This window comes from Mastomys coucha, unplaced genomic scaffold (genome assembly GCF_008632895.1).
Source record: "Mastomys coucha isolate ucsf_1 unplaced genomic scaffold, UCSF_Mcou_1 pScaffold14, whole genome shotgun sequence".
Taxonomy (NCBI): Eukaryota; Metazoa; Chordata; class Mammalia; order Rodentia; family Muridae; genus Mastomys; species Mastomys coucha.
In genome coordinates, this window is record NW_022196896.1 from 135,869,196 (window position 1) to 135,891,676 (window position 22,481).

Below are 22,481 nucleotides of genomic sequence, written 5' to 3' on the forward strand. Positions count from 1 at the left end.
AGAAACAAGGGAGGAAACCAAAGGTCATCTTAGAACGTGGAGAAGACACAGGTGGGAAGCCCGTGCCTGCGGGCACATCCAAAGAAAGACCGGCCCGGAGTGCCAGGAGGCAGGGAAGTTCCAGAAGAAAATGTGCTAATATTTTAAACATGGAACTGAAAAGTGTTTGGACATATTTTACAATATAGAAAAATTACATTGAGGGGCTGTTGGAAGTTGATAGCACATTTCTTCATATATGAAATCTATTTTTATTTCTCCTACGTGTGATGTGCATGGATGCAGGCTTTGTATGTGTGTGGTACCTTTGTGTAAACAAAGCAGAGGCTGGAGGTTAATGTCATTGAACCAACCTCAGTGTCTCCCTATTACTCACTGGGGCAGGTTCTCTCAATCAAACTTATCACTCACTGATTTAGCTAGTCTTGCTTGCCAGCTTGCTCTGGGGATAGATACCCTGTCTCTGCCATCTAAGGCTAGAATTACAGGCACACCTCCACACCCACCTGGCATTTACGTGAGTTCTGGACCTTCCCAACCCTTCACCCTTACTTGGCACTTCTGAGCCTTTCCCCAACCTCTTGTGCATATGGATTTTTTTTTCCTGAAAGTTCATGAGCCATTTGTGGTGGTGCATGCCTTTAATTCCAGCACTCAAGAGGGAGATGCAGGAGGATCTCTGTGAGTTCAAGGCCTGCCTGGTCTACTGTTCTGGGACAGTCAGGTTTAGGCAACGTAGCGAGACCCTATCTCAAAAACAGAAACAGGATGTGAAATCAGGACGGGAGAGACTCTTCTGGGAAATGTGTAAGAGGGGGGAAAGAGGAAATGAAGGAGATGGGTTTCTTAAAGACACTGAGCATCTTGGGAGATGGCTCCATGGGTAATGTGTTTTGCAAAGCAAGCATGAGAACCTGAACCCTACCCCTAGTGCCACTGTGAAAAGCCACTCACTGGATACATGTGTATACGTGTAGGCAAACACTCACATACCTAAAATAAAAATCTTGGGGCTGGAGAGATGGTTCAGCAGTTACAAACACTAGCTACTTTTTTTTTTTTTTTGAGACAGGGTTTCTCTGTGTAGCCCTGGCTGTCCTGGAACTCACTCTGTAGACCAGGCTGGCCTCGAACTCAGGAATCCGCCTGCCTCTGCCTCCCAAGTGCTGGGATTAAAGGCGTGCGCCACCACCACCAGGCTGCACTGGCTACTCTTAAAGACCCAAGTTCAATTCCCAACATCCACACAGCAGCTCACAACTATTCATAAATCCAGTCCCAGGGATTTGATACCCTCTGTCACCTTTGGGTGCTGTGTGTGTGTGTATTGCACAGACATACATGCAGGCAAAACACCCATACTCAAAACCATCTTTAAGGAAGGTAGAGAGTGACAGACATTTGGCTCTGACCTCTACCCTCCACATGTGAATGTGTGTACAAGCATACGCACAAAAAAACTTAAAACAAAGGAAGAGGGAATGGAGGGTAAAGGGCATCGTGCAGTCATGAAAGTGTCATGGGACATTCTGGAGAGTTCATATACACCAATTAAAAGTCCACTATTTTCTACTGTCTATAAAACCAAACCTCTCCTCCTCTGCTATCCAGTTCCTGCTCCATCACTAATGCCAAGCTCTCACCTGAATCTCCCTGACTTTGCTTTGCTGTGCCTGCCCCTGAAACCAACCTGTTCAGCACCCATCCCTGTAGTCTAGTTCAAACACCACCACCTCTGTGAAGCCCTCTGGGATCTGCCCAAAGGGGTTTGAGCAATCTTGCTTCTGAAGCATGAAGCAATTTGGACCCTTTGTGATTCCATCTATCTTCAATCTACAGCTGAATGGTGTATCACTTTCACTATCTCTGGCCCCCAGGATTTAGCATAGGACCTAGCACGGGACACTGAGTCAGAGGCTGTGATAGTTACTATGATCAGGCAGGATACTAGGAACCCTAATTCTGCCCCCAAATCACTGCCACTCTAGGGTTCTACTTGTACTTCTTAAGTGCACAGGAGCATGCTAATTCTTTCTAATTCATTTCTCTCAACACCAGGCTTATCAAAAAAGCAAGACCTTAAAATCCTGTTTGAGCAAAGAAGTCAGGGCTCCAGGAGTGAGCAGAGCTGCATTCGAACTAGACAGGACTGATTCAGCTTGGGGCCTCAGGCCCAGCCTGAGGAGATGAAAGATCCAAGAGCATCCCATGCTCAGCTTGGGCTCCACCCAGTGTCACATGGTGTTTCCACAGATATTTATTACCAAGTCCTAACAAAGCAGAGCAGCACTCTGTTCAATCTAGAGAATTCCCCTGAATGTACACATTTCTCATCCGGAAAATGAATCCCTCATCTGAGGAGCAAGTGAGCACCAGGTCCAGCTGCCAAGGGGGTGTGGGGCTGGGGGTCTGGGGGAAGCACTGGGAAGAGAGAGGAATGAGAAAGAGCTGAGCAAGGAGGCGGAGCAAGGAGGAGGAGGTCCCTGGGTAACCCTGCCCTGTCTTCCAAAGCTCTGGTTAGGTTTTATATAGCAGCTCATGCCTATAATCCCTGTACTTGGGAAGCTGGGGCAAGGGGATTGCTATAAATTTGAGGCCTGTATGAGTCATAGTGACCTCCAGGTCAGCTAGGGATACAGAATAAAACTATCTCCAAATAAGTGTTGGGGGGAAGGTAAAGCCAGTGTCAACTTTACTAAAATAACACTCCTCTGGAGGCTGCAGTACTACAGCAGGTGTCTCCATCTGAGCTAATACCCTCCACCCATCCACAGGAGCTAGGCTTTTATCTGCTGTCTCAGTACCTCAGGGGTAGCGGGGCTGAGTTCCTGGCAGGAGGATGCTATCTATGTACCTAGCACCTAGATGGTGTCTAGTCACAGAAAGACTGCAAGAAGGCGACCCTCACTGTTACTGTTAGAGTCTGTCTTCCAGGGCTCAGGGTCTGGCTGTGGGAAGCCAGTGAAACCTCTCTAGTTCTCAGCCTCAGCCTCTATGGTGCCCCCTCCTGTCATCCAGGCAGAATTCCACCTGGTGCTGACAGGTGCTGCCTGTAGCACACTGCATGGATGCCAAGTGAGGTCCATCAGAAGACTGGTGGAATACCTGGTTTCCCTGTGGCTAGCTCAAGAATGGGGGGGGGGGGGGGGGGGAGGCAGAGAGAGAGTGCTAGCATTTTATCTAAGCTCCTCCCCACAGTTGCCTGGCAATAGCCAGGTGTGTCTGACTCACTATAAAAGAGGCTGCTCACCCACACTGCTCTGTCTCTCGCTCTCATTTTCTTACTCCTGCTCTGTCCTCTCGCCCCTTACCCCACCCCCCCCCATGTGCTCATGGCCGCCTCTACTTCTCTACTTTCAATGCCCCTTCCCATGCCCTGAGTAAACTCTATTCTATACTATACCATTGTGTGGCTGGTCCCTCAGGGGGAAGGGATGCCTCAGCATAGGCCTGCTGAGGCACCCACTTCCCCCATACCTGACTACACATCCACCAAACATATTCCTCCTCTCCCTTTTATCTTTTTATAAAACACAACAGAAAGACAGAGACAGAGACAGAGACAGATAGAGACAGAGAAACAGATTCAGAGAGAGAGAGGGAGGGAGAGAGAGAAGAGAGAGAGAGAGAAGACTAACTGGGGAGATGACCCCCTAAATAAGGTGCCTGCCATGCAAGCATGAACACCTAAGTTCAGACCCCAGCACCCATCCATGCCAAGCAACTAGGTGCAGGGGCATGCTCGTGTAACCCCGGTGCTTTGAGAGGGAGGCAGACACAGCTGCATCCCTGGAGCTTATTGGAAAGTGGAGAAATAGAGTTCCAGGCTCAGTGGGAGACTGTCTGAGAAATAAGGAAGAAAGACCCAAAGGCCTTGGTGTTGAGAGCATAGAGTGCCCTTGCAAAGACCCAAATTCAGTTTCCAGCACCTATGTCAGGTGGCTCACAACCTCCTGCAACTCCAGCTCCAGACCCCTGACGTTTGTAGCCTCTGGCACATCAGCATTCCTGGCACACATCCACATACATACAATCCTTAAGAACATTAAACAGTTGAGATGGAAACGGCTGAGGAAGTCACCAAGCTTGACCTCTGACCCCAATCCACATGCACATATAAACACCACAATACAAAATTACACACACACAAAAACCATGTTCCACATTTATAGTTAGTTATATGTTAGGCCACAGTTGTACCTATTTTTAGCTAACCGCATATGGCCCGTGGGTCATGGGTTAGACCTGTCTGACCAGAGGATATACCTTCCAGCTATGTACTAAAGCCAGAGAACCTATATGTTGAGACTTTAAACCTAAAGAAATCCACAATCTCGATATAGTGTATATACCTATACTCTCAGCACTTGGAAGTTTGAGGCAAGAGGATTACAGTGAGTTCAAGGCTAACCTAGACTCTAGAGTGGCTAGCAAGGGGTACACATCAAGAGCCTGTCTCTCAAAAACAACAAAGGACAACAGGATAGCTCAGTGGGTATAAGTGCCTGCTATCCAAGTGTGACAACCTGAGTTCCAATCTTGAAAAGCACATTTTAAAAGCTGGATGCCATAGTGGCACATCTGTGATCCCAGAGTTCCAACAGCAGAATGGGAGGGAGAAACAATTACCTGGAAAATGGAGGACCAGATAGCTTGGAGCATACAGCATGGCAAAAGCAAGAGACCCTGCTTCAACAAGGGGAGAAGAGAGAACCCACTCCTGGAATCTGTCCTCTGACCCCTACATGCTATGTGTGATCTCTACTCTATTTTAATAATTAAAAATGTGAAAGAATGTAGAGGAGTGTTTCTGATGCTTTGATTTAGTTGGAAATCTGCTAGTACTGATGCTGAAGGTCCTTGTCCCCAATTGATTCTTTTTTTTTTTTGCTCTATTTTTTTTCTTTTTATTAGATATTTTCTTTATTTACATGTCATATGATTTCTCCTTTCCCAGTTTCCCCTCCAAAAAACAAACAAACAAACAAATACAACAAGAACAAACCCCTGTTGCCTCTCCCCCTCCCCATGCTTGCCACCTCACCTTCTCCCACTTATTGGCCCTGGCATTCCCCTACAACGGGGCACAGAATCTTCACAGGGCCAAGGGCCTCTTCTCCCATTGATGATCAGCTTTGCAATCCTCTACTATACGCATGCTGCCAGAACAATCAGTCCCTCCATGTATACTCCTTGGTTGGTGGTTGAGTCCCTGGGAGCTCTGAGGGTACTAGTTAGTTCATATTGTTGTTCGTCCTAAGGGGCTGCAAACCCTTCAGCTCCTCTGGTCCTTTCTCTAACTCCTTCCTCAATTGATTCTTGATCAACCAATAAAGATGCCAGCAGCCAATGACTGGGGAGAAAGAAAGAGGTGGGACTTTCAGGTTCCCACAGGCTAGGAAAGAGGAGGAGGAGAATCCAGATACTGGGGTGAAAGAGATGGAACAGTCTCAAAGCTACAAGAGAGATCTTCCAAAATGTAGGTGGAAAGGGAAAGCGGCCCATCGGCTTCACAGAAGGTAACTGGGCAACTCAGCTGAGGGCAGATTTAGAGATGCTGAGCTAGGAGTAAAGGGAAGGGCACTCTAACCTAGAGAGACTTAGAAGAGCCCAGCCATTGAGCCAGTTAGATAGGTTAAAAATAAGCTAATGTGTGTGCGTGTTTCATCTGTGGATCCAAGATAGCTCCTGGGCAGGTACACACCTGGGACTTGCTGCGAACTCAAAGCAGTGTAGCTAAACCTACCCATTACAAAAGAAACCCATCAAACTGACACTACAGAATGCTAAGTGACAAACATGAGATCTTCCCCAAGCAATTTGGGCCCTAGGAGGACAGCCTTAACCACTACAGCCTGCAGAAAGAGAAGCAGTCACTTGGCTACTCAAAACACAGACTCCAAAGCACTAGGGCCAGTTACTGACCCTCCCTGAAGGAGAGTGACAAGGTTCCAGCAAGACAGGAGGCCTGGCCATGAAGTAGCAACTGGTGAGCACGTGAAAGGCTCCTCAGATCTCACAGGCAATCATACGATCTGAGCTGTTCCCTTGACAGCGAGGAAGGGGAAATGCACCCAGCAGAAGGAAGGCCCTACCCTGACCATACTGTTCACAGAGGACACGGCAGGGACCTTCTTCAAGAACAGAGAGCCTGTGGCCACTCCAGTGGAGAGGAGTCAGATATGAAGACAGTGAAACCCATGGAATAGAACAGAAGTCAAAACCTGTACAAGGATCTAATTTCTGCTTGGTCCAAACCAGTGAAAACAAAAATCCCCATACATCTGTATCACATGTGTTTGTATCTGTGGTGACATCAGGACTCGAACCCATGCTGGCAGAAGAGGGTGAGACGAGAGGGGGTGGGACCTGCCTCACTTCAAGTTCATAACATAAATTCACAGATAAATATTTATATGACTAAGCTATGAAGGGAGACACATCAATGGCTGACATTGGCTGTGGATGTGGCTCTGTGTTACAGTGCTCATTGAGTACACCCATGGCAGCTAGCAAAAAAGCTTTAAGACAACAGAGCCGGGCTGGTGAGATGGCTCAGCAGGTAAGAGCACCGACTGCTCTTCCAAAGGTCCTGAGTTCGGATCCCAGCAACCACATGGTGGCTCACAACCACCCATAACGAGATCTGATGCCCTCTTCTGGTGCGTCTGAAGACAGCTACAGCGTATTACACCGGAGTGAGCAAGGCCAGAGTGAATGGGGCCAGAGTGAATGGGGCCAGAGCGAGTGGGGCCAGCAGAGGTCCTGAGTTTAATCCCCAGCAGCTCACGGCCATCTGTACAGCTACAGTGTACTCATACACGTAAAATAAAATAAATCTAAAAAAAAAAAAAAAGACAACAGAGCCTATACGTAGGCTCTCTCACATAGCTGACCTTGTGTTAGTGCAATGGCATCAATGTTGATAGTTTATCTGCCCCATCCCACTCTGGGTACCTCTTGCCCTGTGCAGCTCTACCTGCCCTGCTATTTCTGACTTGATTTCCTTCCATTTTGAGGACTGATCTGGAAGTAGCTTTTTATTTTAACAGCCAATTCCCAGGACTCTCCTCACCTCTGCTGAGTACATCTCCTGGGCGATCCACGTCTTCAGAGTTACACAGGGCGCATACGTGTGACCACGTGGAGGGCTCTGGACTAGAACCCCTCTGTTCAAATTCAGAACTTTTTTGTTTTAACATTATTACTGTTTAAAGTTTGTGTGTGTGTGTGTGTCCTGAGAAATAACTTCCATCCTCTCTAAGAGCTGTGTATGCTCTTAATTGCTGAGCCATCTCTCCAGACACAAAATTCAAAATTTTGATGAATAAAAGCTGCTACTTACAGCAACTAAGGTATAAGAAAAACCAGATGCCCCAGGGAAGAACAGACTGTCTGACATACATATTCATTTGGATTTCTTTTGTGAGTTCATAGAATTATGATAATCCATCACTATACCTTGGACCTAAGCTGCCCCCAAACTCAATGGATTTTAAGCTCATGGCCAAAGCCATCAGGATGCAGCTGGCAGGTACCAGCCACAGCCAGAGTTTATGGCTCAGTACTCCACTGTCTGTGCTTTTTCAGGGTTACAGCTTACCATAGGAAAAATAGGATCCTTAGGGCTGTGGTATAACAGAATTCCAAAAGGAGGGATTCCCAAGATAAGACCAGGAGCCACAGCCACGCCTTCTCACCACAGGATGTCTGTCTGTGGTTGTATCAAGGCAGGGCTGTCCCTTCTTGGAAGCATGACAGGAAACTTCCCGACCACAGCAACATCTCTCTTTCTCAACTCCAACACCTCCCCTCTCACAAGTTAGAGGGGAAGTGGTAGTTCCTGAGAGACTCAGCATCAGCTCATCCTCATACATAAGATTGGTTGATCTTGCAAAAGTAGTCTCTGTTGACATTTGTGCTACAGACTAAGGTCCCTGGCAGGAAGGCAGATTCCACCCTTTGTGCTTATCTGGGAGGGTTAACATTGGGTACCAAACATGCTTCTGCTCAAGGGGATGAGGGTGAGAAGCCACAGCTTGAGGAGGATAGGGTGAATAATAAGAAAAAGAAGGCACAAAGATGTGTTAAATTGGCTTAAAAGACCAACAACAGTGGCCCCCATGTGGGAAAATAAAAGCCAGGAATGTGGGGACCCAGGACTACACCCAAACTAAAAGGTTATAGTGCAATGTATGGAAACTTCACCACTCAATAAAAATGCCTATGGCCAATGAGCTGAGACAGGATTAGAAGGGACACCCAGCACAGAGGGAGGGGATTCTGGAAAATAGTCAGGCACAGGAGATTCGCCCAGAACTCTGTGGAGAAGACAGATGCATGAAACTGAGGAGACAGTAACCAGCCAGCCATGTGGCACTCTTAGAATAGAATAAACAGGATTATTGAGATATGAGCTAGTCAGGGAACAGAGCCAAAGCTATTGGCCTAAGCATTTATTCATATATAAGGCTCAGAGTCGTTATTTCATGAGCAAAGAGGCCAGGTGGAAAAACACAAGGTTACAGACAGTCCCAACTACAGAAGGTCTCAGTGTACAAAGAACAAGGGGCTTGGAAAACTCCCAACGTATTCATAAGAAATATGCTTGTAGTCAAGAAAAGTGTCAAGATGTGATGTTATGGGTTCTGGCAGGAGACTTCTAGGCTCAACACTCTCCATTTGGCCCCTAATGTAGGAAAGAAGGGAAGCGGAAGGGGGTGATATAACCCTGCAGCTCTCTGCAGTTTTCCCTGGAAGGGATTGACCCATCCCAGGCCTCTACTCTCCTTCAGTAATAGCCAGGGGTGGGGAGGTGGAATGGGGGACATGGCAGGATGGAAAGGGGAGACAAGCTCAGCTGGGAGCAGATTCTACACCCATTGGGTTGAGAGTAAATTACAACAGGCTGGGGAGAGGTGTTCACTGATCCCCAACTGCTATTTCCCTACTACTCACAAAGCATCATTGTGATTATTATTTCCAGTGCAGACACTGAGAAAGGAGGTAGGAAGGTGTTCAGGGTGTAAACAGCCTATCCAAGTCACAGTTTCAGTATGGATGAACTGGGACTTCGAGGCTGGGGAGAGCCACCATCTCCCAGTTGTTTCTCATAGTACTTCAAATCTCTTATCATAGCCACATAGTATGGTACAATCAGATTCTGACCCTCTTTTCCCATGCAGCCTCTCACCTTCTGTCTCACTGAAATACTTGGCCAAGCTTGGTTTTGCAACAGAACAAATCCATTCCTGTCCCAGAGCCTTCTGGCACATTTTTTTTCTGTCTAGACCATTTTCCTGCACAGCTTGCTACAGGTTTTATGTCCTCAACGTATTTATATCTCAAATGTCATCTCCATAATAGAGCCCTCCCTAGCCACACAGCTAAATGAATCCTTGCCTCCCGTATCTATTATGTTTTATCTTTCCTCAAGGTACTAAAGTTGGTACCTTCACTACCATGGCTTCCTCTAGAGTGTCAGATCCATGATGGCTGAGGCAGGACATAGCTTAGGAGAGATCTGCTAAATAAACTACTGAACCAGGTGTGGCGATACCTGTGACCGAGGAACTCAGGAGGGTGGGGTAAAATAGTTATCATGAGTTCAAGGGCAGACTAAGTAAAAGAGTGAGTGAATGAAACATGAATGAATGAATGCAAGGAAATGTAAGGAGTCAGGAGAGCTGCAGGTAAGAGCAATGAAACACCAGAGTGATTACCTGTGATCCCAGGACTGAGGGGGGCAGGGGAATCTCAAGATTGAGTCTTACTAAGTAGGAATAGTAATTACTATTATTATTAGTTGTTCATCTTTCAGAAATTGTGTACACATTAGAGTTTCAGGAGATTCATACACACATATACATATATGTATACACATATATATGTATATATATACATGTATGAGTTTATATATGGATATATGTGTGTCTATATGCATATGAATACTTCTTAAGCCCCAGGCAAGAGCACTTGCCTTGGTAGGATACAAGAAAGACCCAACTGAGGCCAGCTGAGTAACTGAGCCCACCTATGGACCTCACAAGAGCAGACAATAGGAACCTGAGTTTATATCTTTACCTGCAATCAGGCTGTGCCTTAGGCACCATCTTCATCCCCTCCTTTGGGCTGGTTCTAACTGTGGGAGGAGGCACTTGCCATTAGACCTCCATGCCTCCCAATATGACAACCTTGTTACCCTTCAAAGGCTGGCTTGCTGTGACCAACAGAAATAATATGACAGAAGTGATTCCAAGCTAACTCTAGTCCCCACCTGTCAAGACCACAGCTTTGCTTTCCCTCTGTGAGCCAGCTGCTGTAAATCTGTAAGTCAGACTACTTGAGAGTGGTGGGATGTGAGGAAGCCCATAAGGACACACAGGGAGAAGGGTGACATGGAGTCTCAGCAAGACTCCAGGTCTGTGGCCTACATGAACCTGAACCTTCCTCCAAACACGAAACACAGCTAAGAGGGTGAGTGACTCAAGCTGAACACATGAGAGAGCAGCAGAGCCTAGCTACCCCTGTGTAAGCCCCGAACCTGGGACTTATTGAAAATAACTACCACAAGACTAGGGTAGGATATTACACAGCAAAATACAACACTCCTTCACACCAAAGTCTTTCCCCCAAATGCCATCTCTTCCTGCCTTTGATTTCCACCCACTCCTGAGTTATCCGTTCACATTCTTCTAGAAGTTTCTGTCATTCTCTCACCTCACTACTCACTCTGACATCTCTCTCAACTATGCTCAGTGATTAATTTCTTCAGCTTGAAGGCTCAAGCCTGTGCCTTCGTCCTTTGAGAAGCCCTCTGACTATCCCAGTTCCTGTGGCCCTTTTTGTTTGGCTCTCCACCAGACTTTTGTATTGACTTTTGCTACCTACTAAGCCACCATCTACTCTATACAGGGGTGCACAGAAGGCTTGTGAGTCCACAAGGCCACTGTACTTTAATGCCTGCTCCTTCATTGCATAGAGACTGTGCCCTCCCCCTCACAGACCTAAGGATGCTTTCTGAGGAGAAATGGCACCTGTGATCTCTGCACCCTGCATAGAGTCTCACATGCAGTTACAGTCAGTGCTTAGCAAATACTCTGTTGTCTTTTAACTGGCAGACATGTGACTTCAACCTTAGCTGCAGGGTACCTCCAGATTCCAGGGCTCCTGGGCCTGGGGGCACTGGAGGTCAGAGGATACCAGTCACTTATTTTTGGCTCTTCTCCATCACAAGTTCTCCCAAGCTCACATGGTCTGCAATCACAGCATGACCAATCTGAAGGATGATACATGGAAACCACTTCGTCTCCAGAGCAATCCACCTCTAACGCTATGTAGAAGAGCCTCAGAATGGACACAGATTCCCACGCTGTCTAGCACTGCCAATTAACTGGAAATATCTGGCTGCATCTGTTCTTGTAAAACAGTCCAGACAGCGTTTTGACCACAAGGGACAATTACCCTGTGAACACATGGGACTCATGACCTTAACTCTACATTCCAGAGATACAGGGGCTGTGAGATCTGAGGTGGGGGCTGTGTAATACAGATAGCTAAGCCTGGGGACAGTGGCCAGCTCACAGCCATCCTTGGTCCTGGTGACTTTTTATCTATGAAATGAGCACCATGCTCTAAGACAAAGTCCAGAGCACATCTACCCGACTACCATGAACTCTCCCCACACCTCATGAGCTGTCAGGATGTGGACATGGCACTCTCTCCCCATAGTGGCTCCTCAGTGAGGGCCTAGTCAGAAAGGCTCAGTTGTGTGGCACTAGCCTTGTGTCACCCTGGTAGAAAACATGATAGGCCTGCAGAGGAGGATAAGAGAAGAGAAAGTAAGGAGAGGGGAGATTGGGAAATGACTTTCTCAGCACACCATTGGTGCTCCACACTTGCTCATGAAAGTCTGCATTCAACTCTGGGAGACACAAAATGCTGAATGGAAGTGTGGTAACACAATGACCTTTGCATGCTGCCAGCCCAGATCCACCTCCCATCCTAGATTCACCTACCACCCCAGATCTACCTATCAGCTTTGGAATTAAATATACATTGAAAACTGCCATCCATGTAGGGTGGCTGTGGGCTTATAGGCTAGCAGTCCTAAAGGGCTTGGACCATGCTGGTACACAGGTGTTTTATAAACATGACCTCTGTGCTGGCTAACTTTATGTCAACTTCAAACAAGCTAAAGTTATCTGGGAGGAGAGGATCTCAATTAAGAAAATGTCTTGGTGGTTTACAGCAAGCCCACAGCCAACACCAACTTAAATGGAGAGAAACTCAAAGCAATTCCACAAAAATCGGTAACAAGACAAGGTTGTCCACTCTCTCCATGCCTATTCAATATAGAACTTGAACTCTTAACTGAGCAATAAGGCTTAAGAAGAGCATTAAGCAATAAGGAGATCAGAGGGATACAAATTAGAAAGGAAGAAGTCAAAATATCTTTATTTGCAGAGGATATGATAGTATATATAAGCTACACCAAAAAAATCCCACCAGAAAACTCCTACAGCTAATAAAAACCTTCAGCAAAGTAGCTAGATACAAGATTAACTCACCCAAATCACTAGCCCTCTTATATACAAATGACAAACAGACTGAGAACTCAGAGAAAGAATACCTTTCACAATAGCCTCAAATAATATAAAATATCTTGGGTTAACTCCAACCAAGCAAGTGAAAGACCTGTATGATAGAAACTTTTAAGACTTTGAGGAAAGAAACTGAGGAAGATAATAGAAGATGAAAAGATCTCCTGTGCTAGTGGGTTGGTAGGATTAACATAGTAAAAATGGACATTTTACCAAAACCAATCTACAGATTCAATGCAATTTCCAACACAATTCTTCACAGACCTTGAAAGGACAATTCTCAACTTCATAGGAAATGCAAAACACCCAGGATTGCTAAAACAATCATAAACAATAAAAGAGCTGCTAGAGCTGCCACCCCACTCATGATCTCCAGCTAGTCTACAAAGCTATGGTAATAAAAACAGTGTGGTGTTGGCACAAAAGCAGACATATTGATCAATGGAACTGAAGACCCCGACATAAACCCACACACCTATAGACACCTTATTTTTGATGAAGAGGCCAGAAATACACATTGTAAAAAGAGACAGCATCTTTAGTAAATGGTGCTGTTCAAACTGGATGTCATATCTGTTGAGGTTTCATCTTTTATTGCCTATTGTAATACTAAGTGTGGGACCCCCAAGACCTGTCTGTAGGTAGCCCCTGGGAGCTTGCCCCAAGTTAACTCTCATTGATGAATAAAGATGCCAGCAGCCAATAGCTGGGCAGAAGAGACATAGATGGGGTTATGGCTCAAGGCTTGGAGAAAGAGGACCACAAGGAGGGAAGGAAGGAGGAGAAGCCACCATGGAATAGAAAATGAGCATGCAGGAGAGGAGAAAGGAGAGCCACCATGGGTTAGCTGAGCGATAAAAACGTGGCCACATGGGCTGGCCAATTGTAGCTAAAAGCAGTCCAGACAAAACATAGTAATAACTTGGGTTACTGATAGGAAGGTAGATTCTAACAACATGGAGGGTAGGTAGTTGCCCAGCATACGGCATAATAAAAATATAAAGGCTGTGTGGGTCTTTCAACTGAGAACATAAAAGGTCTAAGGCAGGGAAGAAGCCCAACTACCCCTGCCCAGCACCCTGGAGGACACCAGGAGAACAAAGTCCTCTAAAGCAACCAAGCAAAGCTCAGATGAACTCAGAGACTAACACAGCAATCACAGAGCCTACACAAACGCCATTCCAAATAGATCAAAGACCTCAACGTAAAACCAGGTACACTTAACCAGATAGGAGAGAAAGTGGGGAGAAGCCTTGAACCCATTGGCACAGGAACTACTTTCTGAACAGAACACCATTAGCATAGACACGAAGATCAATAATTAATAAATGGGACCTCGTGAGATTGAAAAGCTTCTGCAAGGCAAGGGACACTGTCATTTGGACAAAGCAGCAGCCTACTGAATGGGAAAAAGATTTTCACCAACTCTACATCCAATAGAGGGCTAATATTCAATATATAAAGAACTCAAGAAACTAGACATCAAAAGAAACCTCAAATAACCCACCTGGGCAGTGGTGGATCTATCAAATCCCAGGTCAGAGAACCCTGAAGAAGAGGAAGCAGGAGGAAGAGGGGAGGCAGACAGGATGGAGGACACCAGGCCCTCTAAAACAACAGAGTGGAGCTCAGATGAACTCGGAGACTGAAGGAGCAACCATAGGGACTCCACAGGTCTGCACCAGGTCCTCTGCATATAAACCATAACTGTCAGTTTAATGCTTTGACAGGACTCCTGTATGTGTGAATGATGGGTCTCTTGATTCTTGTGCCTTCTCTTGGGCTCTTTCATTTTTTTTCTGTCGGTCTGTCTTGTCCAACTTTGATATGATGGTTTTTATTTTATCTTATTTTATTTTGTTATGATTTTGTTGTTATCTCTTAGAAGCCTGTTCTTTTCTAATGACAGACAGAAAGGGAGTGGATCCAGATGGGAGGGTGGAGAACTGGGAGGAATAGAGGGAAAGGAAACTATGTTCAGATTATATTGTATGAGAAAAGAATCTATGTTTAATAAAAAGGGAGGGAATGCCTCCATAAGATTGGGTTGTAGGCAGGCCTGTGACCACTTTTTAAATTAGTTATGGGGAAGGGCCCAGCCCATTGGGTGGGGCTATTCTTGGGCTGATGGTCCTGGGTTCTTAAGAAAGTAGGCTGAGCAAGCCATGAGGAGAAAGCCAGTGAGCAACACCCCTCCATGGCCTCTGCATCAGCACCTGCCTTGAGGTTCCTGCCCTGTTTGACTTCCTGTCCTGCTCCCCTTCAATGATGATCAATGATATGGAAGTATGAACCAAATAAACCCTTTCCTCCCCAAGTTGCTTTGGTCGCAGTGTTTCATCACAGCATTGGTAACTAACTAGGACAGCTGCCCCTCTGGCCTCCAATTAGAAAGGCCTGCCTATTACTGAGACTGTGGAAAGGTGAAGATCAGAGGAAAGTGTCCTTATCCTTCATGGAATATGTGTTTGGCTTAAAGTAAAACTAATGTGTGAAATCTATCTCTCAGTCACTCAACAAATGCTTGCTGGGTGTCTGGGCTGCAGTAAGCATTGCTTTTAGCACTACAGCTGAGCTTTCTACATCTCAACAGTTACTGCTCCCAACTGCTTTTGACTGCTGTCCTGTCTGTATCTATGCTTGTATGTGCCATGGCCAAACTGGATTTTAGGAAATGGAACTGATTGTGGCAAAGACCATAACAACACAATCAAAATGCGATGCTGGAAGAGAAGTGGGTTGGCAGGGAGGGGAGTCTCCCAGCCAAGACAGGGGTGACATACAATCCCATGGGTCAGTGTGAAGGGAGCTCTCCCAGCACATGCATGGCAACACACACTGCCCTGAGGCTCTGTCGCAGACCCTGACCATCACCCATCCCCATGTATCATGGAGTGATTTCTTGCTAGCCAACTGTGGTGGATTAGACTTTCTATTTTCAGTGTGTTGTAAACTGATACTTTTATAAGGCACAGGTCACGTGCTTGGATGTTGCCATGAAGTCATATTGTCTTAGAAGTTCCTTGTGTATGTGTGTGTGTTTGTATGTGCCTGCATGCATGTGTACAATTCCTGTATTGTGTGTGTACACATATGTACATGTGTGCATGAGAGTGTGAGCACATTTGTATAGACATGCGTGTGTGGATGTGTCTACATGTGTATGTGTACAAGTGTGTGCATTTGTGCATGGGAATGCATGCATGTGTGTATATGCATATATGTATGTGCCTGAATGTGTGCCAGTATGTGCATGTATGTGCATATGTATGCATGTATGTATGTATGAGTGTATGTATATATGTGCAGGTTGAGTAGGTACATGTAAGTGCATGTATATCTGTACATGTGTGTGCACACATGTGTGTATACATATACATGTTAGTGTATGTATATATAGAATTGTATGCTTGTGACTGTATACGTGTGCATGCATGCATATGTGTGCACATGTACTTCTTTTGGGACAGGATCTCATGACCTTGAAGCCTTGAACCTCTAATCTTCCACCTTCACCTGTGAAGTTCTAAGCATGAGCCATATCTCCCTTGAGCTGGTGCTGGGAACTGAACTCAAGCCTCCTGCATATTAGGCAAGCACTCTACCAGCTGAGCTACATCTGCAACCTGATCTGTGTTCTCATTGTTGGCTTGTAGCTCCTGATTCATGAGCTGTTACTGATCTATGAATCATACAGCACTGGAAGCACTGTTACATGTGGAAGCACTGATACAGCTTAGTTAACTCCAAAACCGTCTAAAATCTCAACTCTGCTGCATGCTGCAAATATATATACAATAGAATAAGGCTGTCAATCAATCTACTTACTTGCTGATGGCTGAAACTTGACCAGATCTTGCAAGTCGGTAGAAATCTGGAAAACATGGCTGTAGAATTGCTGCACAGAATTCTTGAGGCCAGAGATGTCTCTGGAGTGGGAGTTGAGTGTCCCGTTCATCTGCCGGATGCAGTTCCACAGGCTGCCCACATGTTTGCCGAGCCCCTCCTTGATCCTCTGCAGACTCCCTGAGATGGCATCTAGCCTGCTACATGTCTGCTCCAGCTGGGACACCCTGCCCTCGACTGCAGACACCCCACTCTGAACCCCATGAGCACTCTCCTTACACATGTCAAGCTCAGCCAGCACTTGGTTCTGCAGCCTCTGCCAGCGCTCCTCCAGCTGGCCACAGCAAGGAGCCACAGGGGCCCCAGGAGATGGGACAGTCCCCACTGTCCTCTCTTGCTCCCCTGTCTTAGTAAACCCACTTGCTTCCACTATGTCACCTACTCGGCTGTCGCTCACTCCGTTCTGCAAGCATATCCCTGTACATTCCGAGTGATTTAGTTGAGACTGGAGGGCACTGAAGTCCTCTTGGAGTTTCTGGATGCTGTGGCTCGTTTCTTGGAACTGCCTGTGCATGGTATCATTGAGGGATTCCAAAAGGCTCAGGCTGACATGTGTGAGGTCCTCTCCACTAGGCAAAGCTCCATCTATCCCATGGGGCAAGCTCTGTAAGCAGATGTCCTCGACCACTTGAACTTTGTCCTTCAGGCGGCTCAACTCCATTAGGACTTGCTCATTTTCTGCCCCTAGCTGCCCTGGCAAGGCTGGACCTACCGGTGTCAACTCTACATCTGAGCTGTTGGCCACTTGCAGAACGACTCCCAGACGGTCTTCCAGGGAGTGGATCTTCTGATTGAGAAGCTTCCTCAAGTCATCCACTTCACCGTTGATGGCCCCCCGCAGCGTCTCCTCGATGTAAAAGCAATGCTCTTCTGCATTCTTCTCCGTCACGTTGATCCTTGCATCAAGTTCGGTCCATCTTGCATCAAAGTCGGCGTCTGGCTCTGGAACCGAGAGGCGGTCGAACTCATTGTCCAGCCGTCCATTCAGCATCCTGGTGGCCTCGGCAACTCTCTCAATTTTCTGGTCTAGTGCCTTGATCTGTGGGCCGAAATCACTGTTCTTTTGACCATTGCAGCAGCTTGGTTGGGCTGCAGGATCCTGCAGCTGGGCTCGGAGGTCGGCGATGTCTTTTTTCAGGCTCGCCTCCTTCTCCCCAATCAGCTCTATCACCCCGAGGTAGCTGCTGCCGTAGTCATCACACTGCTGCTGGAGTCCGACCAGCTTGTACTCGCACGTGTTCTTCAGGTCAGCCAGCTTCCGGTCCATGCCTTCCATAAGCTCCTCCCTCAGGGCATCTATCTTGCTATCCACATAGGCTTGGAACAGCTCATTGGTTGTCATAGTAACTGTGGGGCCCTGAGCAGCCTCCTGCAGCTGCTTGAGCTGCCCTTCATAGCCCTTCACCTTCCCATCCAGCTCTTCCAGCTTGTCACTCTTCGTCTTCAGTGTGTCTTTGACCTCAGCCAACTCAGACTTGATGTCCTTCATGCCAGATTCCTTGGTGTTAAGGATTCCAGGAAGCTGGCTCGGCTCTGTGTCTCCCACGAGGGGGCTGTCTGGTGTTGGCTGAGGGTGCAGGGGACCGAGCCAGGAGGCTGACTCTTTGCTGCCATCATCTTGTTTAAGGTTCTCCTTCAGGCCTGCCACGGAGGACTGGAGATCCAGCACCATCCTGGTGAGTCGGACAACCTTCTCCTCCAGCACCTGGACTTTGGTTTGCTGAAGTTCTGGAGGACCTTGCTTTGGATCTGCAACCTGACCTGGTTCTGCTGCATTTGCTGGTGACAACGTTTTCTTAGGCTGTGAGACTTGGCTCGGATCAGTATCTGAAAGAAAGAAAGAGTTGGACATGAATGACCAGTTTCTACCTTAAGCCAGTTTCTAGAAGGTACCTGCAGAAGATACTGAAGCCTTCCCAGCAGCCCCACTGCAAGTTCTATGGAGAAAATGAGTTTGGGGTCAAGCAGAGCTCTGTGCTGTTCTGGCTCTGCTATTTACTGTGTGTACACAAGTTAACTAGCTTCTGTAAGCTACACTGCCCTCCTCTACAAAGATGGGTACCCTTGCCTGGGTGTTCAGAGTATGCACATGACAAAAGATAATCAGTGATGTCCTTCACCCTGACAGCATCTTATCATATCACGTCATGTCACGTCATATCATATCATGTCTTATCATATATCATGTCATATATTACATCATATCAATGTCATATCACATCATATATCAAATCACATCACATCATGTTATACCATATTACATATAACATATATCATATATATCACATCCCATCATGTATATCACATGCCATATCATATCATATATCACACCACATTATACCATATCATGTCATGTCATATCACATCATATATCATATCACATTATATCATGTCATATATCATATCACTTTATAGCACATCACATCATATATCATTTCATATATCACATCACATTATCTCATGTCATATCATATCATATCACATCTTATCACATCATATCATCTACTGTACCATAGGAACACATCATTCCCCGTGAAATGTAGATGCTTCACTGACTGCTGGCTATAAAATGCCACAAAGCACTTTAGAGAGATCTAACTTCTGAGCAATGACATCCATACATGAGATTGTCCTCAAAATACCTCCAGAAAATGTTCTTTTGCTTTGCTTAGCATCTTTATTGAGCTAAGAGTCTTGTTTGGCCTTGTTATGAAGATGGCAACTTCAGAAGAAGGCTAACTGCAAAGGAGATGTCTAAAATCCCAGGTTCAATCCCAGTGCAGGAAGAGGTGAGGGTGTGAAAAAGAGATAGAAGCATGTAACCATTTTATTTCTAATAATCTTATTTCAAGTAAAAGAACTCAGGGAAACAATCCAAAAGACAGACAGATAATAATCACAGTAATGAGTCATGAAATGGAATTACATCAATAGAGAAAAAGCACTAAATTAAACAAGAAAGAAAAGGAAGACGATACAGAAACTAAAGCAACTGGATAAAGAGTAAAAAACAAAGCTGCCACACCCTGAATGGCAGTGGAAGGGAGGGAGGAACTCTGGACGAGGCTCCCTTGGCAAGCCTGGTAACCAGAGGGAGATGCAATAGAATGGAAAAAGCCAAGCAATACGGTCACAATCATATACAATGCGTGTGTGCCTGGAGATGAAAGACGGTGGGATCTAGAACGCTGTAAGCATCTTCTCTTAACTCTCACACAAGATTGTAATAGCAAGTGGCTTTTATTTGTAAAGTGCACTTACCAGGAAAACAAGACTCAGAACCAAATATCCAAACTCCTAAGCAAGTACTTTCCTATGGAGAGCTATAAAGAACATACTGGAATTTTTATTCTATCTTAAAATACTAGAAAAAATGCCTGGGCAGTGGTGGCACACACCTTTAATCCTAGTACCCAAGTGGCAGAGGCAGATGGATCTGTGAGTCTGAGGCCAGCCTGGTCTATAAAGCAAGTTCTAGGACAGCTAGGACTACAGAGAAACCCTGATTCAAACAAACAAACAAACAAACAATCAAATAAAACAAAATAAAGCAATCAAAGATAATTAAAATGTTATTTTGAGCAAAGAAAAAAAAAAGACCAAGCATGAGGGGGGAGGAGCATTTGGGTGTGGTGGTGTACACTTTTATTCCCAGAGCTCAAGAAGCAGAAGCAGGTGAATCTCTGTGAGTTCAAAGCTGACCTTGTCTACATAGTATGTTCCAGGACAGCAAAAATAAGACCTATTTCAAACCTTTCCACATCAAAAAAATAAAAACTATAATAATGAAAAATTATCTGCAACTGGAGTGACCAAAACCTGTAGGTTGTACTTCTTGCATGTTCTAAAACCAGTAAATGAATGATATTGCAGAAAGCAAAAAGCAAGCATTTGTTCTCAAGACAGAGCCCCACTGTGTAAACCACACTGGCCTCAAACTTCCAATCCTCCTGTTGTCACCTTCCATGTAAGTATGCTTTGCCTTCTGATAAAAGGCCAGAAAATAAGCATTCTTATTTGTAATTGTATGACCCCCATTAATATGGCAATATGGGGGGAGGGGACAAAGACCAGCCCTAAAGCATATAAACATTGGAACAGTAGCAGCAGTATCAAAACCCTCAGAAAAGCCAGGCAGTGGTGGCACATGCCTTTAATCCCAGCACTTGGAAGGTAGAGGCAGGCAGATTTCTGAGTTCGAGGCCAGCCTGGCCTACAGAGTGAGTTCCAGGACAGCCAGGGATATACAGAGAAACCCTGTCTCAAAAAACCAAAAAATAAATAATAAATAAATAAAAAACCCTCAGGAAAATTCAGCAACATCTTAAAAATTCTGAGGGAAAATTATGTGTCCTGCAAAAGCAAACACACACAGCGACAGACATACCATGCATGCATACATAACAAAAGCTCATCTCCTACATAATTTTTTCATGAATGTACTAGAGGGGGCTGGGACATATAGCTCAATGGTAGACTTGCAAGCACAACACCCTGGGTTTTAGTTCTAAAACCTCATGAACCAGGCTTGGTAGCTCATACCTGTAAGCACTTGGGAGACAGACACAGGAGGGCCAGAAGTTCAAGATTACTCTTAGTTACATAGTAAGTCTGAGGCTAGCCTGGACTACATGAGACCTTATCTCAAAGAGTAAAAAAAGAAAGAAAAGAAAATGCAGGGGTGGAGGCTGCATTCAAGCCAGACAAAGGAATGGACTGGGGAAATAGATTCCAATTAAGAGAGGAAGGTTAACACCCCAGGGTGAAGGACGGAGGATAACTAGTTATGGATGGCTAAGAAGATTCCCAGAGAAATCTCTTCAAGCAAATGTTATGCTGTGCCTGGATGAGGGGCCATAAAGATAACCAGAGCCAAGTTTGGATTAAAATAGGGATAAAAGCATTAAAAACCAATCAAAGGAGAAACATTCACCTACCAACGCTAAGGAATGCACAGTGCACTACCGGGCTTGGCTATATGTGCTACATAGCTACTACATTGTATACAGCAAATATCAATCATGCATAAAAACTGGAAACACTGTTGTGGAGTGGACAAAGGGAGTTAGGTGTTCATCGTCCATAATGAGAAGACAACAGATATAAGGCAAAGTCCTAGGCTCAGCTAGTACTCAAGTAAGCTGTCGACATGGCTCAAGGGAAGAGCATCTGCCTACCATGAACAAGGCCCTCGGTTCAATCCCCAGCCCAGGAAGAAAAGAAAAAGTGTTCACAGTAAACTACCTCTGAGGCAGAAAGTGAAAAGGACCGTCCCACTATTCCTCATTAAACTGATTGATTTGGGAAGCTACATATATAAAATATGAAAAATGTGATAAAATAAAACTTGAACCTAAGAATATTCTGGGATTCAACAGGCCTGTACTTCACATCTCCTACAGAGTATCTCTCTGTCACAATGTCTTGCCATGACTTCCCAATGCTTATCTTGGATGGGTCAGTAACTGTGTCTTCCTCCTGTTATACTTATTCCAAATATACAGCTTGCCAGATAAAGAAGATCAATAAATATTTGTAGGACAGGCAGTTTTGAGACAGGGTCCTTGGACTCACAGTCTGTTTCTCTGCCTCCTGCATGCTGAGATTAATGACATAAAATACCACAGTAGGGTTCATTTTCAAATTCATCTACCACAGTATTGGTATTCATCTATGGCTAAAGGGCTAAAAAGATAGCTTAGAAGTTAAGAACAGTTGCTGTTCTTCCAGAGAAGACCTGAGTTAGTTCCCAGCTCCCACATAGGGCAGCTCACAATAATTCACAACCAAAGGTCCAACCAAATGCCCTCTTCTGGGCTCTGTAGGGACCTGCAAATATCACACACATACATACACACACTTGGGAGGAGGGGAAGAAGAAAGGAGGAAGAGGGAGGGAGAGGGGTGAGGGAGAGAGAGGAGAAGAGAGGGAGGGGAGAGGGAAGGGGAGGGGAGAGAGGGAAGACAAGAAGG

The 22,481-nt window shown here is 45.6% G+C and overlaps 1 protein-coding gene across 1 annotated transcript in view; it reads right to left on the reverse strand.

Moving 5' to 3' along the window:
- Positions 1–22,481, reverse strand: part of Emilin2 (elastin microfibril interfacer 2) — a 63,906-nt gene that overhangs the window by 5,552 nt on the left and 35,873 nt on the right. The window contains exon 4 of the mRNA XM_031368720.1: positions 16,431–18,335. Within this exon, the coding sequence (XP_031224580.1) occupies positions 16,431–18,335 (1,905 nt within the window). The remainder of the gene's footprint in view (positions 1–16,430; positions 18,336–22,481) is intronic.